Genomic DNA, 13,411 nt, shown 5'->3' with positions numbered 1-13,411 from the left:
GCACCTTTCCTCATGATTATACTAGACGGGCGATTATACCCTTCTGTATAGTGTTTGAATATTTCATGCATATCTATATGTCCAATGGTTGCTCAAATGAGAACTGAAACTTCCAATGATGGTTTAATGAAAGTCATTGTACTGTATTTAATACAGTTTTTCAACAAAGTGCATTTCAAGACTATTCAACGCATTAAATATAAAACCCGAATCGGCAACGTTACATATCATGTGTACTATTCTGTTGACTAAGATATGTAAAGCTCAAAACTAGGCAGCAACATGCAGTACAGAAAATGCTCAAGAATTTAAAACATAGTACCAATGATGCAACAACTTAATTAACAACGTAACTCAAAAAGTAACCCGGGTGTATTCACTAGGAACCACAGAGGAAAACGGAAACAAACAGGGACCCATTTGAATTTGTCCAACAGAAACTCATTTTCGTTGCACAACTTTTTCCTAGGGTGTGCAACTAATGAATACACCCCTGGATTATATGATTTACACTCATTTCAATAAGTTAATTCCCTCACCCTTCAAGTTAAGCTAAAAAACATGGCACTTATTTGAGACAAAGCATTCATTTGTAAGACCAACAAACTACAAAAGTAAAAACTTTTGGCTGCATTTTAAACATTCCACCTTAAATTTACCAAATTATGATTAAACTTGCAAACCCATGCAATCAAAGCCTATTACAATCCAATAGAATAGTTAGTGTCAACTATGTGATTAACAGATTTCATATAGGTTCTTGACAGCAGTGGGAAACAGTTCCACAAAAAACTAAATTAATACCACTTCAAATAATTCAGTTTGTCCCAACAGAAAATGTACAGATATAAAAGTAGTGTTACATTTACCAGCATTATTCCCTTACCAGTTATAAGATGCAATCAACAAAATCCAAAACAAAATGTCATTTGTTAAGACTGTCAACACAAGTGTGTTACATTTCATTTAAGGTATAGAAATAAAGTGTAATGCTTACTTATCAAAAAGAGATTCCTCTTCAAGCTTAATATCCAGCCTAAACTTCTATTTACAGTACCTAAATAAAATCTACCTGAGAAAACTAGATACGTGATAACAAAACCAGCCCTGAATAAATTCACTTAGATCCTATGCCTGTTAGTTTTAGATAAATGTTTCACCAACATTACACATTCCCCACTGTGTAGATTTCAACAAAATCAAAAGGTTTTCCTGACAGGCATCAGCTAAGGAAGGCAGAGAATGCTTTCATTCACCAGAAATAAACCCTTGAGGCACCTGGGTAAGTGCATCTCCCCTTGTTAGAACAAAACATTCCTACTATCATACCACTAGCATCTAGTGTTGATGAGAACATACTATAGCCTACAAACTAGTGCAAATGCATTCCTGAAGCCAGAGTCATAAGAACGCTTGAAAAGCAAAGCCTCATAAGAGTAACATCACTAAAAGATAACACTAACTAGGCCTACATCAAATCAAAATAGTCATTTCATCCCATGTAAAGCGCAAACAGTCCTGATAATCACCTGGCAAAAACTTACTGTATATCCTGTCTTGGGACAAAACTATTGCCAGCACTGTGGAAAATGTTGGCATAACGAAGAACAAACACGCTTGTTAAGGAGACAAGGATCCCTACTGCCCAATTCCAAAATCAACCCCTAGGCCCACCCTCTTTGTAGTATGCCCTTGTGTAGACCAGGGGCATGTTCAGCAGGATTGAACGTTCAGATATAAATACGCTATGTAGATCAAACATGCCTCTGACATGTAGAATAAGGAATCACATCGGCTCATTTCAATCTGTAACGTTCAAAAACATTTAGCAACTGAACATGGCCCTGGAATGACCTTACCCTCTGATTGGTAAGTGGAACACTTATACCTGGAATTGCTTATAACTAATCCAATCCTTCCAAATCTACAAATGCATGGTGGGGTAAGGTTTGATTTTACATTCCCCCCCTAGAAAGTGGAGGAGAAGTGCTGGAGGAAGACTATGGGATGGTGCTTCTGGAACTCCTTGACCAGCCTCCTCCTCTCCTTGACAGACAGGGCCTTGCTCAGGCAGATGTCCCTGATGAGCTGCTTTAGGCTCTCCAGGGTGGCCGCCTCTCGCTGGTCCTCATACTGCTGCAGCGACACCTGCTGGCAGAACGTAAACACTGCAACACAGGATGAAGAGAAGGGAGTCAATACAGGGGTGTATTTATCAGGGAACCCATCACGGAAAACAGAAATTAGCTTCTCATTGGTAGTTCCTGCCCGTTTCAGTCGGTTTTATTTCATTTCGTGGCTAGTGAACACGACACTGATGGTGTTTTTTTCATTACTGATGATTAGGGACGACTCACTATTTTATATAGTACTGTTATGATAATAGCGTAAGCACAAAAGGGCATATACTGTAGATCACCAAGTCCTAAAATGATGTATCAAGTGGGGCTGAATGTACTCAAGTTGAATTGAACTCACTCGCAATGTTGTTCGGATCTCTTCCTTGCTGCAGGATTTGCAGTGTTCTCCTCACAGCATCAATCAGCGATGTGGGGGTCTATTTCCATTATGGATAGAGAAGGGTTGATAAAAGGTTATCTTATTCACATAAACAAATTATATACATGCTTAATGTATCAGGCAATGTCAGAAATACACCAAACAAATTGAAACTACCGTTGTAGTACCTCCTCCCTACCGTTGTAGTACAGATTACACTCTTGAGAATAGAGTGCAGTATTAAGTCTTCAGATGCTTGACTTTAAAAATCAGGATTTGGACACCTTGCCTTTTTAAAGCCTCCCTCTGTAGCTACTATTTCCATTCAACAATGCAGCCCTAAACTTGTTTATTTTGGTATCGGAGGACTGCGGGGGAGAAATGTCAGAAGAGGGCCAGGGAAGAGGATCAGGGATTTCATGTGCCTACCTTAAAGAGCCGAGTGTGGTTGTCCATCAGACACAGCAGCAGCCTCTCGCTCTGGGTACGAGATAGCTCTTTATTCTGCACGATGGCCTTCAGAAATGTCCTGCTGACCAGGGCCCTGTTGTCTGTCTGGACATATTGAGTGGTCAGTCACAGTGGACCACCAGTGTTACCACTTTGGCTGAAGCAAAAAACCTACACCCACAGTCGCAGGGTATGATTGGCCCACTACTGATGTCTATAGTATTTATCATTGGGCCCTGACCCATTATTTGAGAAACAATGGTTTTCAAATGGTGTGTGTGGAGTGGGAATACCTGTTTGTGCAGACGGCATGCATCTGGATGGGCTGCTGTGGCCATGAAGGCCAGGAGCCTCCTCAGCTCATCTCTCCCAGCAGGCTCCAGCAGATGCAGACACAGCTGATAGGCCCTGACAGCATCATCCACCTTCCCACAGTCTGAGAACACACACACAGGAAGAGGAAAGATAGAGAGTGGGTGGGAGTGTATGTCAGTGTATGTCAAAGAGACACGTATAGTCACAGGAGTCTAACATGATGAAAACACTATAATCACACACCAACACTCAATACCCCACCATAATTCCTCAACCAGCCAGTCTCACCCAGCAGGTCCAGTATGGCCATGTGGATGTCCAGGTAGCGTCCGGTGAGCAGCGGGGACCTCTCCTGGCCTCCGTAGTGCTTGGCCATGGTGTCAAACAGCAGTTTCTTCTGGCCGGCCAACCTCTCTGCCCCCTTGGTCTCTTCTGTGGTACTGCCCTGCTGGAGGAGGTGCTCCCCCGCCAACACAATTAGCTGGTCAGGGAAGAGCTCCAGGCAGTCAGCGGCTGCCACCAGCCATGCGTCCAGCCTACAGTGTCACAGGGAGAGGAAACTTAAATATATTTTAATGGGAGGTTGTTAATGGTTTGACCAGGGGTTGGAACCAACATTTTTAAAATTCGTTCCGTTCCAGGTTTCCGACCAAAAAAAGTTAAGAACCGGTTCATATAGTTCCTTTTCATTCAGTGAAATCAACAGTTTTTACAAAATAGCTCATTCATTTACTCAACACAATAGCATTGATAGAGAAGCTTGCTATGGAAGTGTAAGCTAGTTCTTTACATGTTGATTGGTCAGATATTTCAGTCGCAGTGGGGGGGGAGAGACAAGCTTGGCTTGAAGCGCTGAACATCATGACATGAACTGGAATGTGTTTAGGCTATTACTAGCATTATAACTTTATACCAAATTATATACTAGATATTAAGAATATTTTTGGAACAAAAATAACATTATCAACTCATTCTAAAGATTTGAAAATAATGTTTCTGTTTCCCGGAACACGAGATCACTTTCATTCCCAGTTCAGTTTCCATTCCTCAAATGACTTTTTCAGTGTTCTGTTCCATAAACCGGTTCCAATCCCTGGTTTTGACCAACAAAATAATGCTTAGAATTCCTAGTATCTTTTCCATTAAATCCTATGGCGGCTGGTTAGGTACTAACTCGGGAAGGTTGAGGGTCTGGGGCAGCTCACGGTCCAGGAAGGTGTTGGAGATGACCAGGTCCTGGTGGTGGCTCTGCAGCAGCTGCAGGGCGGCAGCCTGGGGTTGGGGCTGGGCCCCCCGGGTCGGAGTTGCCAGGATGCAGTCCAGCACGGGTAGCTCCACCGTCTGCAGCAACTGAAGCAATGTCTGCTGCTTCCACACCTCCTCCACCACTGAGGACAGAGGAGAAGGGAGAGGGAGGTAGAATGACAAGCAAGAGTGGGAAAGAAAAAAAAGTGAGAAAAAGGGAGGGGGGAAAGAGGGATACAAAGAATGGAAAAGAGGAAAAAAGAAATGTACATTATCTTTTCCAATATAGTAATTTCCAACATGGCCAGGTGGAGACAGCCAGGCTTTGTCATCTCACCTGTCTTTGAAAGGAAGATGGTGGTGGGGACTTTGGTAATGGCCTTAGGGAGGGAGGGCTGCAGGTTGATGGTCTTCAGCAGCCTCTCTACCCTCCGGTCTGAGGGGCCCAGCGCCAGGGGGTTGGAGATGGTCCTCAACTCATTCAGTCTGCAGAGAGAGAGCAGTGACGATGTAGTGAGGTATAGTAAAACCGTGTGTGAGAAAGACAAAAGAATAAGAATGTGTGTGCATGTTTGTGACTCAGACAAACCTAGAGCCTTTCTTCCTCTTCCCCACTAAGTCCTCAGGGGCCATGTTCTCTGTGTCCCCATCCTTCCCAGCCTTAATGGCTGAGCCAGGTAGCGAGCTGCAGTCCTGGAAACGATAGAGGCTGCAGCCCGTGTCCTCGAAAGTGGTCTCCTTGTCCTGGCGGAACAGCTTGGTCCCCACCGCCTCAAACACCTTGGCCTCCATGAGCGCCTGGCAGAGCCTAGCGGCCTTGAGGCGTGACACCTCGCTGGCGCAGAAGACGACGTTCTGCATCAGGTAGCTGAGCACAGCGTCTACAGCATCCGAGCCCGTGAAGCAGTCAGGGTGGACACGCAGGTGTCGCCGCCGTCGTCGCACCTCCACCTGTGTCTGCAGTGCCTGGATGATGTTGTGCCACAGCTGTGTTGCGTGGAAGGGCCCAGAGAATCCTATGTGATGACAGTCAGGTAGATTCAGACATATTTCATCAACAGTATGGCGACTGCATGCAAAATAAATAAATAAAACAACACCACGATAGAGTTAAAATCTGCCAAGAGAGCTGTTGGCTCCTGTCAGTTCAGATTTGAGGGGGGGGGGGGGGGGGGTTTCGTGGGATGTCGCCAGGCCGTGTGTGATGACGTCACCTTCCTGAATCTAGTTAGTTAGCTACCCTTCACTCCAATAATAACAAGCCTCTAGTATGTATGGTCGTTTAACTTCAGTATACTCAGTTGTGTAAAATATAAGGGTTGTGGCCATATGCCATAAAACACGACATGTAGCTAGCTAAATTAGAATTTAATGTGTTTATAATGGCTTAGCTAGCAGTTTAACCAACGACGTTAACTAGCTAACGTTAAGCTAGCCAGATGAGCGAACACAGCTTTGTACGCTGGCTGTGTTTTTGGATATGAAAACAAAACGTTGAAAGCTTGTTACGGTTTATAACCTAAGGATTTTCATGTTAATTTCTCACCTGGTTGAACATTTTCACGAAGGCGCCGTGTTTGACTGTTCAATCGTCTAAACCTCGGAGTTAAATCACCCGCCATCGTGAAAAAGGATGTGACGTAGCATCTTCTTCGATGAGGTTTAACGGCGGTTGGCATCCAATAAATGTTGCATTACCGCCACCAACTAGACAAGGGTATAAATCCCTTATACTTTGAGTGGAAAAAGGGAGAAAAAAAAACATTAAAAAAAACAAACCCTGCCATCTAACCCTACACGTTAAAAACCCACCACCCTATTCAAACCTATCTGGTCCTACCTCAGGCCAATGGCCTGGGAGGATGGGACACCACCACTCAAAACACCCTGTACCTGGTCAAATCTGGTACACCTAAATACTTCTCTGCAGCTGCCACCACAACCTCTTTTTTTCTGTGACTTACGTTCCATCTCTGCAGTCCATCGGCCCATTGATGAGCGCTAAAAAAACAGTCTTACTGAAGCATATATCACTCAATGACCTATCCCTCTGTGATGGCACAGATCTACTACTCACACAAATCCTCTCAGGATCCCTCCCCCTTGACCCATCGTCCTCAACACTACTCTAACCCTGGTAACCTCAACCTGCCTCTCATCAGACACTTCTGATCCCCAGCCCCATAGGCACCCATACAATTAACACAGACCACTTCTTTCCCCAATACAACACATTCCTTTGTTTCATCTCCTTTTGCATACTTCTCACACCTAGGAACCTCACACCTACACATTGCTGCCACATGCCCATAAGCTTGACACATGTAACAACGTAATGGATTCGGCACCAAGGCTCGTACGGGATAACTGAAATTTCCTAATATCACTTTGTCGGGCAAATACTTAACATCAAAACTCAAAAGAACAGACAATGACTCTTCTGTTTTACCATTCACACCACCCTGTCCGCGTCACACCAAATGACAAGCATCACAAACACCGGGAATCTTTCCCTTCAGCTGGTCCACTTTCACATTTACTGCTACCCAGTAATCACTCCTTTCAATGGTGCCCTTTTCTTGAGAGCAAAACAAGTCACAGCTCTCGTCCCAATTAGCGTGAAGCACCCGCTCCCTCTGACTGGCAGAAACACAAACAATTATCACAAGACCACTTCAGGTTACCTTCACCGATTCCACTGCACCCAACTTTGTTTTCACCCACCCTGAAACCACATATGGATCAGCAAAAAGGCAGGGGTCCACTTTGTCAAAAAATGACACTCCTACCGTCAGACTAATCTTTATCCTGACCATCGGTGCAAGCTCCGAGAACTTCACTGCACATGCCACCTCCAATAATTCTCCCTTATTCACTTCCATTTCACACCCGTATTGATCAGTCCACAACCACCAAACGGTACCAAACGTACTTCAAAGGTTGTTAAAGAACGGTGCGCACCATTTTGGGAAAACGTGTCATACAGTACAAACCATCACGCAACCGCTGAGGCGAACTGAACACACCCCAGGTGATTAGACAACATAAAATGCAGCCATGTCTTTTCACCTGGCCCGGTCCCCTCTCTGAAAGGTAGGTATTAGGGATTTTGATAAGGCATTTCTCTCAGTCACTCACTGATCTCTACACCTGGATGGTATATGGGGACAGTGTGATACAATTCTTCATCTTCTCCTGGCATTGTGGATACCAAGGTAAGTTTGATAACTTGGGCATGTAATAGTGCAGCCTTAGCCTGGTGTATTATATTTTAATATTATAATCTAAAATGCTATACAGTGTGATTTGGAAAAAGTGCACTAGTTCATTGCCATGCATAGTTATCCACTATTTTTACTTCTTCAGTGTGGTTTATTGGCATCCAACGGTATGGTGCATTACCGACACCTACTGTACTCGAGTGTGGGCCAGAGACCGGGAGAAACTAAATCCTACCTGCCAGCCATGTTGCTCTTAAAAAAAGATAAAATATTTGAGTTTATATATAATGACATTTTACTCTATATACTCTTTAAACTCATTTCCTGTATCCCCTTCTCCCTCATACTAGAGCTCAGCCTCTCTCTTTCCCTTTGATATTGCCCACTGTGTAGCACTATATGCTCCACGGTCTCTGTTTCCTGGCAATAATCACACTTTCCTGTTGGATGCTTTCCCATCACATTTAAGGTATTTTTCAACTGGCTGTGTCCCACCCTTAATCTTGTAAAAATAGCCTCCTCTCTTTGATCCCTTCCTGCCGGCCTCCCCGACTCCTTTGTACTTTAAATAATTGCCTGCCCTTAGTATCTCTATTCCACTGCTCCTGCCATCTCTGCACCATCACTGTCAATATCAGGCTTTTTGCCTCTGTCTTGCTCATTGGAACTACAACCTCAACATCCCCACTACTAAGTGCTTGTTTAGCCAACTGCCTCGTTGCCCTCCACCCCCACATGGGCTGGGACCCAAGTAAATCTTATCTGTATACTAATTTGTCTAATCCTGCAATGGGCTTGTAGCACCTCTTAAAACAGGTCTTGTCTGCTACGTGAGCTAAAGGACTCGAGACTCATCAACTCTGCACATGAATCAGAGCAAATAACCACTGTCTGGCTTGACTTCCTCCACCCACTGCAAGACCAACAGTATGGCCATCAGCTCCGCCGTATATATATACAGCCAGATGATCTGTAATACATTTCCTGACTGCCACCCCACATTCCTGCACTACAAATGCTGACCCAGTACGTCCTGTCCTTGGATCTTTTGAACCATCTGTGTAAATGGCTACAAAATCCTGATACACCGTATCCAGACATCTCTTAAACATCATGTCTTTCTGTAGTCTCTCCAACACTTCTAGATCAACTACTGGAGGTGGGAGTAGCCATGGTGAATTTACAGGAATAGCTACCGTTGGACTAAACTCTCTTCCATACAGTCCCATCTCCTTCGCCTGGGTATTACCCACCCACCCAAAGCTTGTGTTCTGTCTTCACTCATGTTCCCAGCATGCCTGTAAAATCCCTTTTGCAGGATGAGACACCCCATGTCCCTGTAGGTTGATCCAATAATTCATTGCCAGCTGCTGTCTCCTAATCTGCAATGGCATATCCCCCCCAGCTCCACCTGTAGTTCAGACACTGGGGAGGTCCGAAACACCCCACTACATATTCTGAGTCCATGCCCCTCTACGATATAGCCTTTGCAATGAGGTCCGGCCTGCTGAACCATACGCTACACTGCCATAGTCTATTACAGATCGGATCAACGCAACATGCATGGTCCTCAATGAGGAACGCCCAGCCCCCCACTCCTTCCCCGTCAGACAGCACATCACATTTAGCACCTTCTTACACATTTCGACCATTCTCTCAACGTGTTCTGCCCAGGTCAGTCAAAGCATACCCCAAGGAACCTGAAGGCCTCCACTCTCTCCAAGTTTCTCCCATATAACCTCAAACATACCTCATCTCCCACCTTCCTCCTGGTAAAGAACACCGAGTTCTCTACAGAGAACCTGAATCCCCGCATTAATTGCATCGCTCTACCTCATCAATTGCTTCCTGTACCTTCCTGACTATGTATGGCACATTTCTCCAAAAGGCCCCATCATCTGCAAATAACGACCTCCCAATATCTGTCCTTACCTGAGAGTAAACATAATTGATCATGATTGAGAACAACAGAGGACTAATCACGCTCCCCTGTGGTGTACCGTTATCCACCAGGTAGCTTCCTGATAGACTTCCCCACCATCACCTGGATAAACCATCCAAACAGGAAATATTTTATCGAGTTGTACGTTTTTCCTCCTACCCCCATAATATCAAGCTTGATTAACATCCCCTCCTTCCAAATCATATCATACGCCTTCTCCACATCAAACAAAGACAGCTACAACTGTCTCCTTGTTCACCTGAGCCTTCCTGACCTCTGCTTCTAAGAAGAGCACTGGGTCCATAGTTCCCCTTCCCTTCCTGAACCCACTCTGATGTGGCGACACTAGCCCCCTGCACTCCAGGAAGAAAGTTAGCCTCTCCGTAATCTTACATACATGTGATGTTAAAGCTATTGGCCGATAGCTTGTTGACCTCATTGGGTCCTTCCCTGGCTTGTTTACACTGCTGCCTCCTTCCAACTGCCTGGTAGTTTCCCCTCCTCCCACACTCTGTTGTATAACACCGACACCTTATCCAGTGCCTCATCACAAAGATGGACCAATATAGCATGGCACACCTCATCTTTCCCAGGTGAAGTTAACCCAGCCTTATCTACTGCCCTTTTCACCTCTGCCATGGTAAATGGTGCATTCAACGCATCATTTACATCTTCCCTCCTATCCAGCACTCCAGGATGCTCCTCTCTCGTTCTCTCTCCCCCTCCTCTGACAAATTTTCAGAGCTATGCACTTCGACAAATACTTTGGCCATCATCTTTGCCTTCTCATCTGTTACTGCCACATCCTTCCCACTCGTCAATACTGGATAATCCCACTCACTCATCCTCTTAATCATCTCCCACACTTCTCCCACAGGTGTCGCCCTTCCAATGGTGTCACAGAACCGACGCCAACATGACCTCTTTACCTGACGGATAGTTTCCTCACCAGGGCCTGCTTATACTGAATCAGATGTTGGAAGTTATGAGTCCTTTTCAGTACTCTAAATGCCCTGTTCCTACTCCTCACATTCCTCCGTCCACCATGGGACTGCTTTCCTCCTCCTCCCTGAACTCTTATGTATAGCCTCAGTAGCTGCCCCCACTAACACTTCTCACCCAGTTATTCATACTATCCACTTCCTCTCATATCCACCTGAGCCATCACCTGCTCACTCAGCTCCTGAAACTGAGTCCACTTTGCCCTTCCAAACACCCACCTGCCTACTCCATCCACTGACACCTCCTCCTCCCTCTGGCCTACTGTGCATACTATGGGGTAATGATCACTCCCTACTGTCAACTCCTCCCATACCTCCCACTCACAGATTCCAGCCATCACACTAGATACCAGAGTGAGGTCCAAGGCAGACTCTTTCCTTGTGGCTACATCAATCCTGGCCCCTCGGCCATCATTCAGGCACACCAGATCTTTCCTTTCTATCAGATTTTCCATCACTTGGCCATTTCCATCCAGCCGCCCCCACCCACTCCTGTTATCGCCCATTTAATCCACTGCTTCCCTGCTTGATGAGTCCAGCTGCTTGACACCACCTTATACTTTTTCCCTCTGTGCCATGTCCTTACAGAACACCAACAAGCTCCCGTCTCTTAACACTTTAGCATGGACAACTTCCCCAATCAACTCTTTTATCACAGCCGTCAACCTTATTGGACTCATTGCCCCAACTTCCCCTTCCTCCCTAAACTTCAGAATCACTTTATGCGCCTCCTCACCGCCATGCTCCCCTCGCGACTTATCTTGCCCTTCCTCGGCACGCTCTACCTCTGAACTGCTGCTAGCGTTGGAAGCTATGTTGCTATCCTCAAACATCCTTTTCTGCCTCCTCTCTGCCTCCATAGACCTTTCGCTCCCCTTCAAACCATTACTCCCTTTCTCTCCCGCTTCATTTCTCTTTCTTACTCCTACATTTATTTGTACCACTATGCTCCATACTTGCTTCACTTTCGTCTCCATCACTATCTAGCATCTTTGACCCAGTGCCGAACCATCGCCACACCGAGAACAGTTTGATTGTTTGTTGATCAACGATTGATCGCTAGCCACAGCTTCCAGCCTCTCCCTCACTTCTGTCATCTAGGTCCTCGGATCCCTTGACCCTTTTTACTTGCCATAGTTAGGCTATAGCGCAGACAGAGGGGCCTCCACCATTTTAGGTGTGCCTGACCTTAATGGTTTGCTACCAAGTTGATTGCTCAGGTTGCAGCCAGGTGTGGTGAGTTAGATAATTGGCCTGCTGCTGACCCATGCATTCAGTCTCCCTAATTACTATAAGTATAAACTCTAATCATGTTCAATTTGATGCTGCTCTGTCTTTTAAACCAACGTGTACTTGACTAAATATGGTCATTTGAACTAATAAATGTAATTAACTTAAATAATGTTTTCCATAGTATTACCTGGTCTAATTAACAAAGTAAAGTTCAGCTAATTAAATGTACATTCTCATTGGTTAATCATTACGGGTGGCGTTTAGAAGCAAAGGTAGAAGTTGTTATAGACCCCCCTCGGGTCCCCAGCTGTGCCCTGGACTCCATATGTGAATTGATCGCCCCCCATCTATCTTCAGAGTTCGTACTGTTAGGTGACCTAAACTGGGACATGCTTAACACCCCGGCCATCCTACAATCTAAGCTAGATGCCCTCAATCTCACACAAATCATCAAGGAACCTACCAGGTACAACCATAAATCCATAACCATGGGCACCCTCTTAGATATCATCCTGACCAATCTGCCCTCTAAATACACCTCTGCTGTCTTCAACCAGGATCTCAGCGATCACTGTCTGCGTGCGCACTGGGTCCGCGGTCAAACGACCACCCCTCATCACTGTCAAACGCTCCCTAAAACACTTCGGCGAGCAGGCCTTTCTAATCGACCTGGCCCGGGTATCCTGGAAGAATATTGACCTCATCCCATCAGTAGAGGATGCCTGGTTGCTCTTCAAATGTGCTTTCCTCTCCATCTTAAATAAGCATGCCCCATTCAAAAAAGGTAGAACTAAGAACAGATATAGCCCTTGGTTCACCCCAGACTTGACTGCCATTGACCAGGACAAAAACATCCTGTGGCATTCTGCATTAGCATTGAATAGCCCCCTTCATATGCAACTTTTCAGGGAAGTCAGAAACATATATACTCAGTCAGTTACGAAAGCTAAGGCTAGATTTTTCAAACAGAAATCTGCTTCTTGTAGCACTAATTCCAAAAAGTTTTGGGACACTAAAGTCCATGGAGAATAAGAGAACCTCCTCCCAGCTGCCCACTGCCCTGAGGATAGGAAACACTGTCACCACCGATAAATCTACGATAATCGATATTCTCAATAAGCATTTTTCCACGGCTGGCCACGCTTTCCACCTGGCTACTCCTACCCTGGCCAACATCTCAACACGCCCTGCAGCAACTTGCCCAAACCCCCCTGCTTCTCCTTCACCCAAATCCAGACAGCTGATGTTCTGAAAGAACTGCAAAATCTGGATCCCTACAAATCAGCTGGGCTAGACAATCTGGACCCTCTCTTTTTAAAATTATCCGCCGCAATTGTTGCAACCCCTATTACTAGCCTATTCAACCTCTCTTTCATATCGTCTGAGATCCCCAAAGATTGGAAAGCTGCCGCGGTCATCCCCCTCTTCAAAGGGGGGACTTTGTAGACTAAAACTGTTATAGACCTATATCCATCCTGCCCTGCCATTCTAAAATCTTCGAAAGC

At 45.3% G+C, this 13,411-nt stretch overlaps 1 protein-coding gene across 1 annotated transcript; it reads right to left on the bottom strand.

Moving 5' to 3' along the window:
• Nucleotides 1–110: 110 nt before the first annotated feature.
• depdc4 (DEP domain containing 4) lies at nt 111–6,539 on the bottom strand. Its single transcript, XM_014207385.2, has 9 exons — nt 6,056–6,539; nt 5,099–5,525; nt 4,847–4,995; nt 4,439–4,652; nt 3,553–3,800; nt 3,243–3,385; nt 2,929–3,054; nt 2,479–2,557; nt 111–2,168 (listed from the first exon to the last, which is right to left on the bottom strand). Exons 1-9 carry the CDS (start codon nt 6,186–6,188, stop codon nt 1,969–1,971), a joined length of 1,719 nt encoding a protein of 572 aa, XP_014062860.2. The 5' UTR covers nt 6,189–6,539; the 3' UTR covers nt 111–1,968.
• Between the last annotated feature and the right edge of the window lie 6,872 nt (nt 6,540–13,411).

This window comes from Salmo salar, chromosome ssa07 (assembly GCF_905237065.1).
Source record: "Salmo salar chromosome ssa07, Ssal_v3.1, whole genome shotgun sequence".
NCBI lineage: Eukaryota > Metazoa > Chordata > Actinopteri > Salmoniformes > Salmonidae > Salmo > Salmo salar.
The sequence above is the reverse complement of the archived record's forward strand: the minus strand, read 5'-3'. Positions and strand labels throughout refer to the sequence as shown.

Bases quoted from the DNA above. Each gene is read 5' to 3' on its own strand.
- depdc4 (XM_014207385.2), bottom strand. From the start codon at position 6,188: ATGCCAACCGCCGTTAAACCTCATCGAAGAAGATGCTACGTCACATCC. The intron at 4,996-5,098 runs GTTTGTCTGAGT...CTCTCTCTGCAG, and splicing joins AAGAGGAAGAAAGGCTCTAG to ACTGAATGAGTTGAGGACCA. The intron at 3,801-4,438 runs GTTAGTACCTAA...GTGACACTGTAG, and splicing joins CAGACCCTCAACCTTCCCGA to GCTGGACGCATGGCTGGTGG.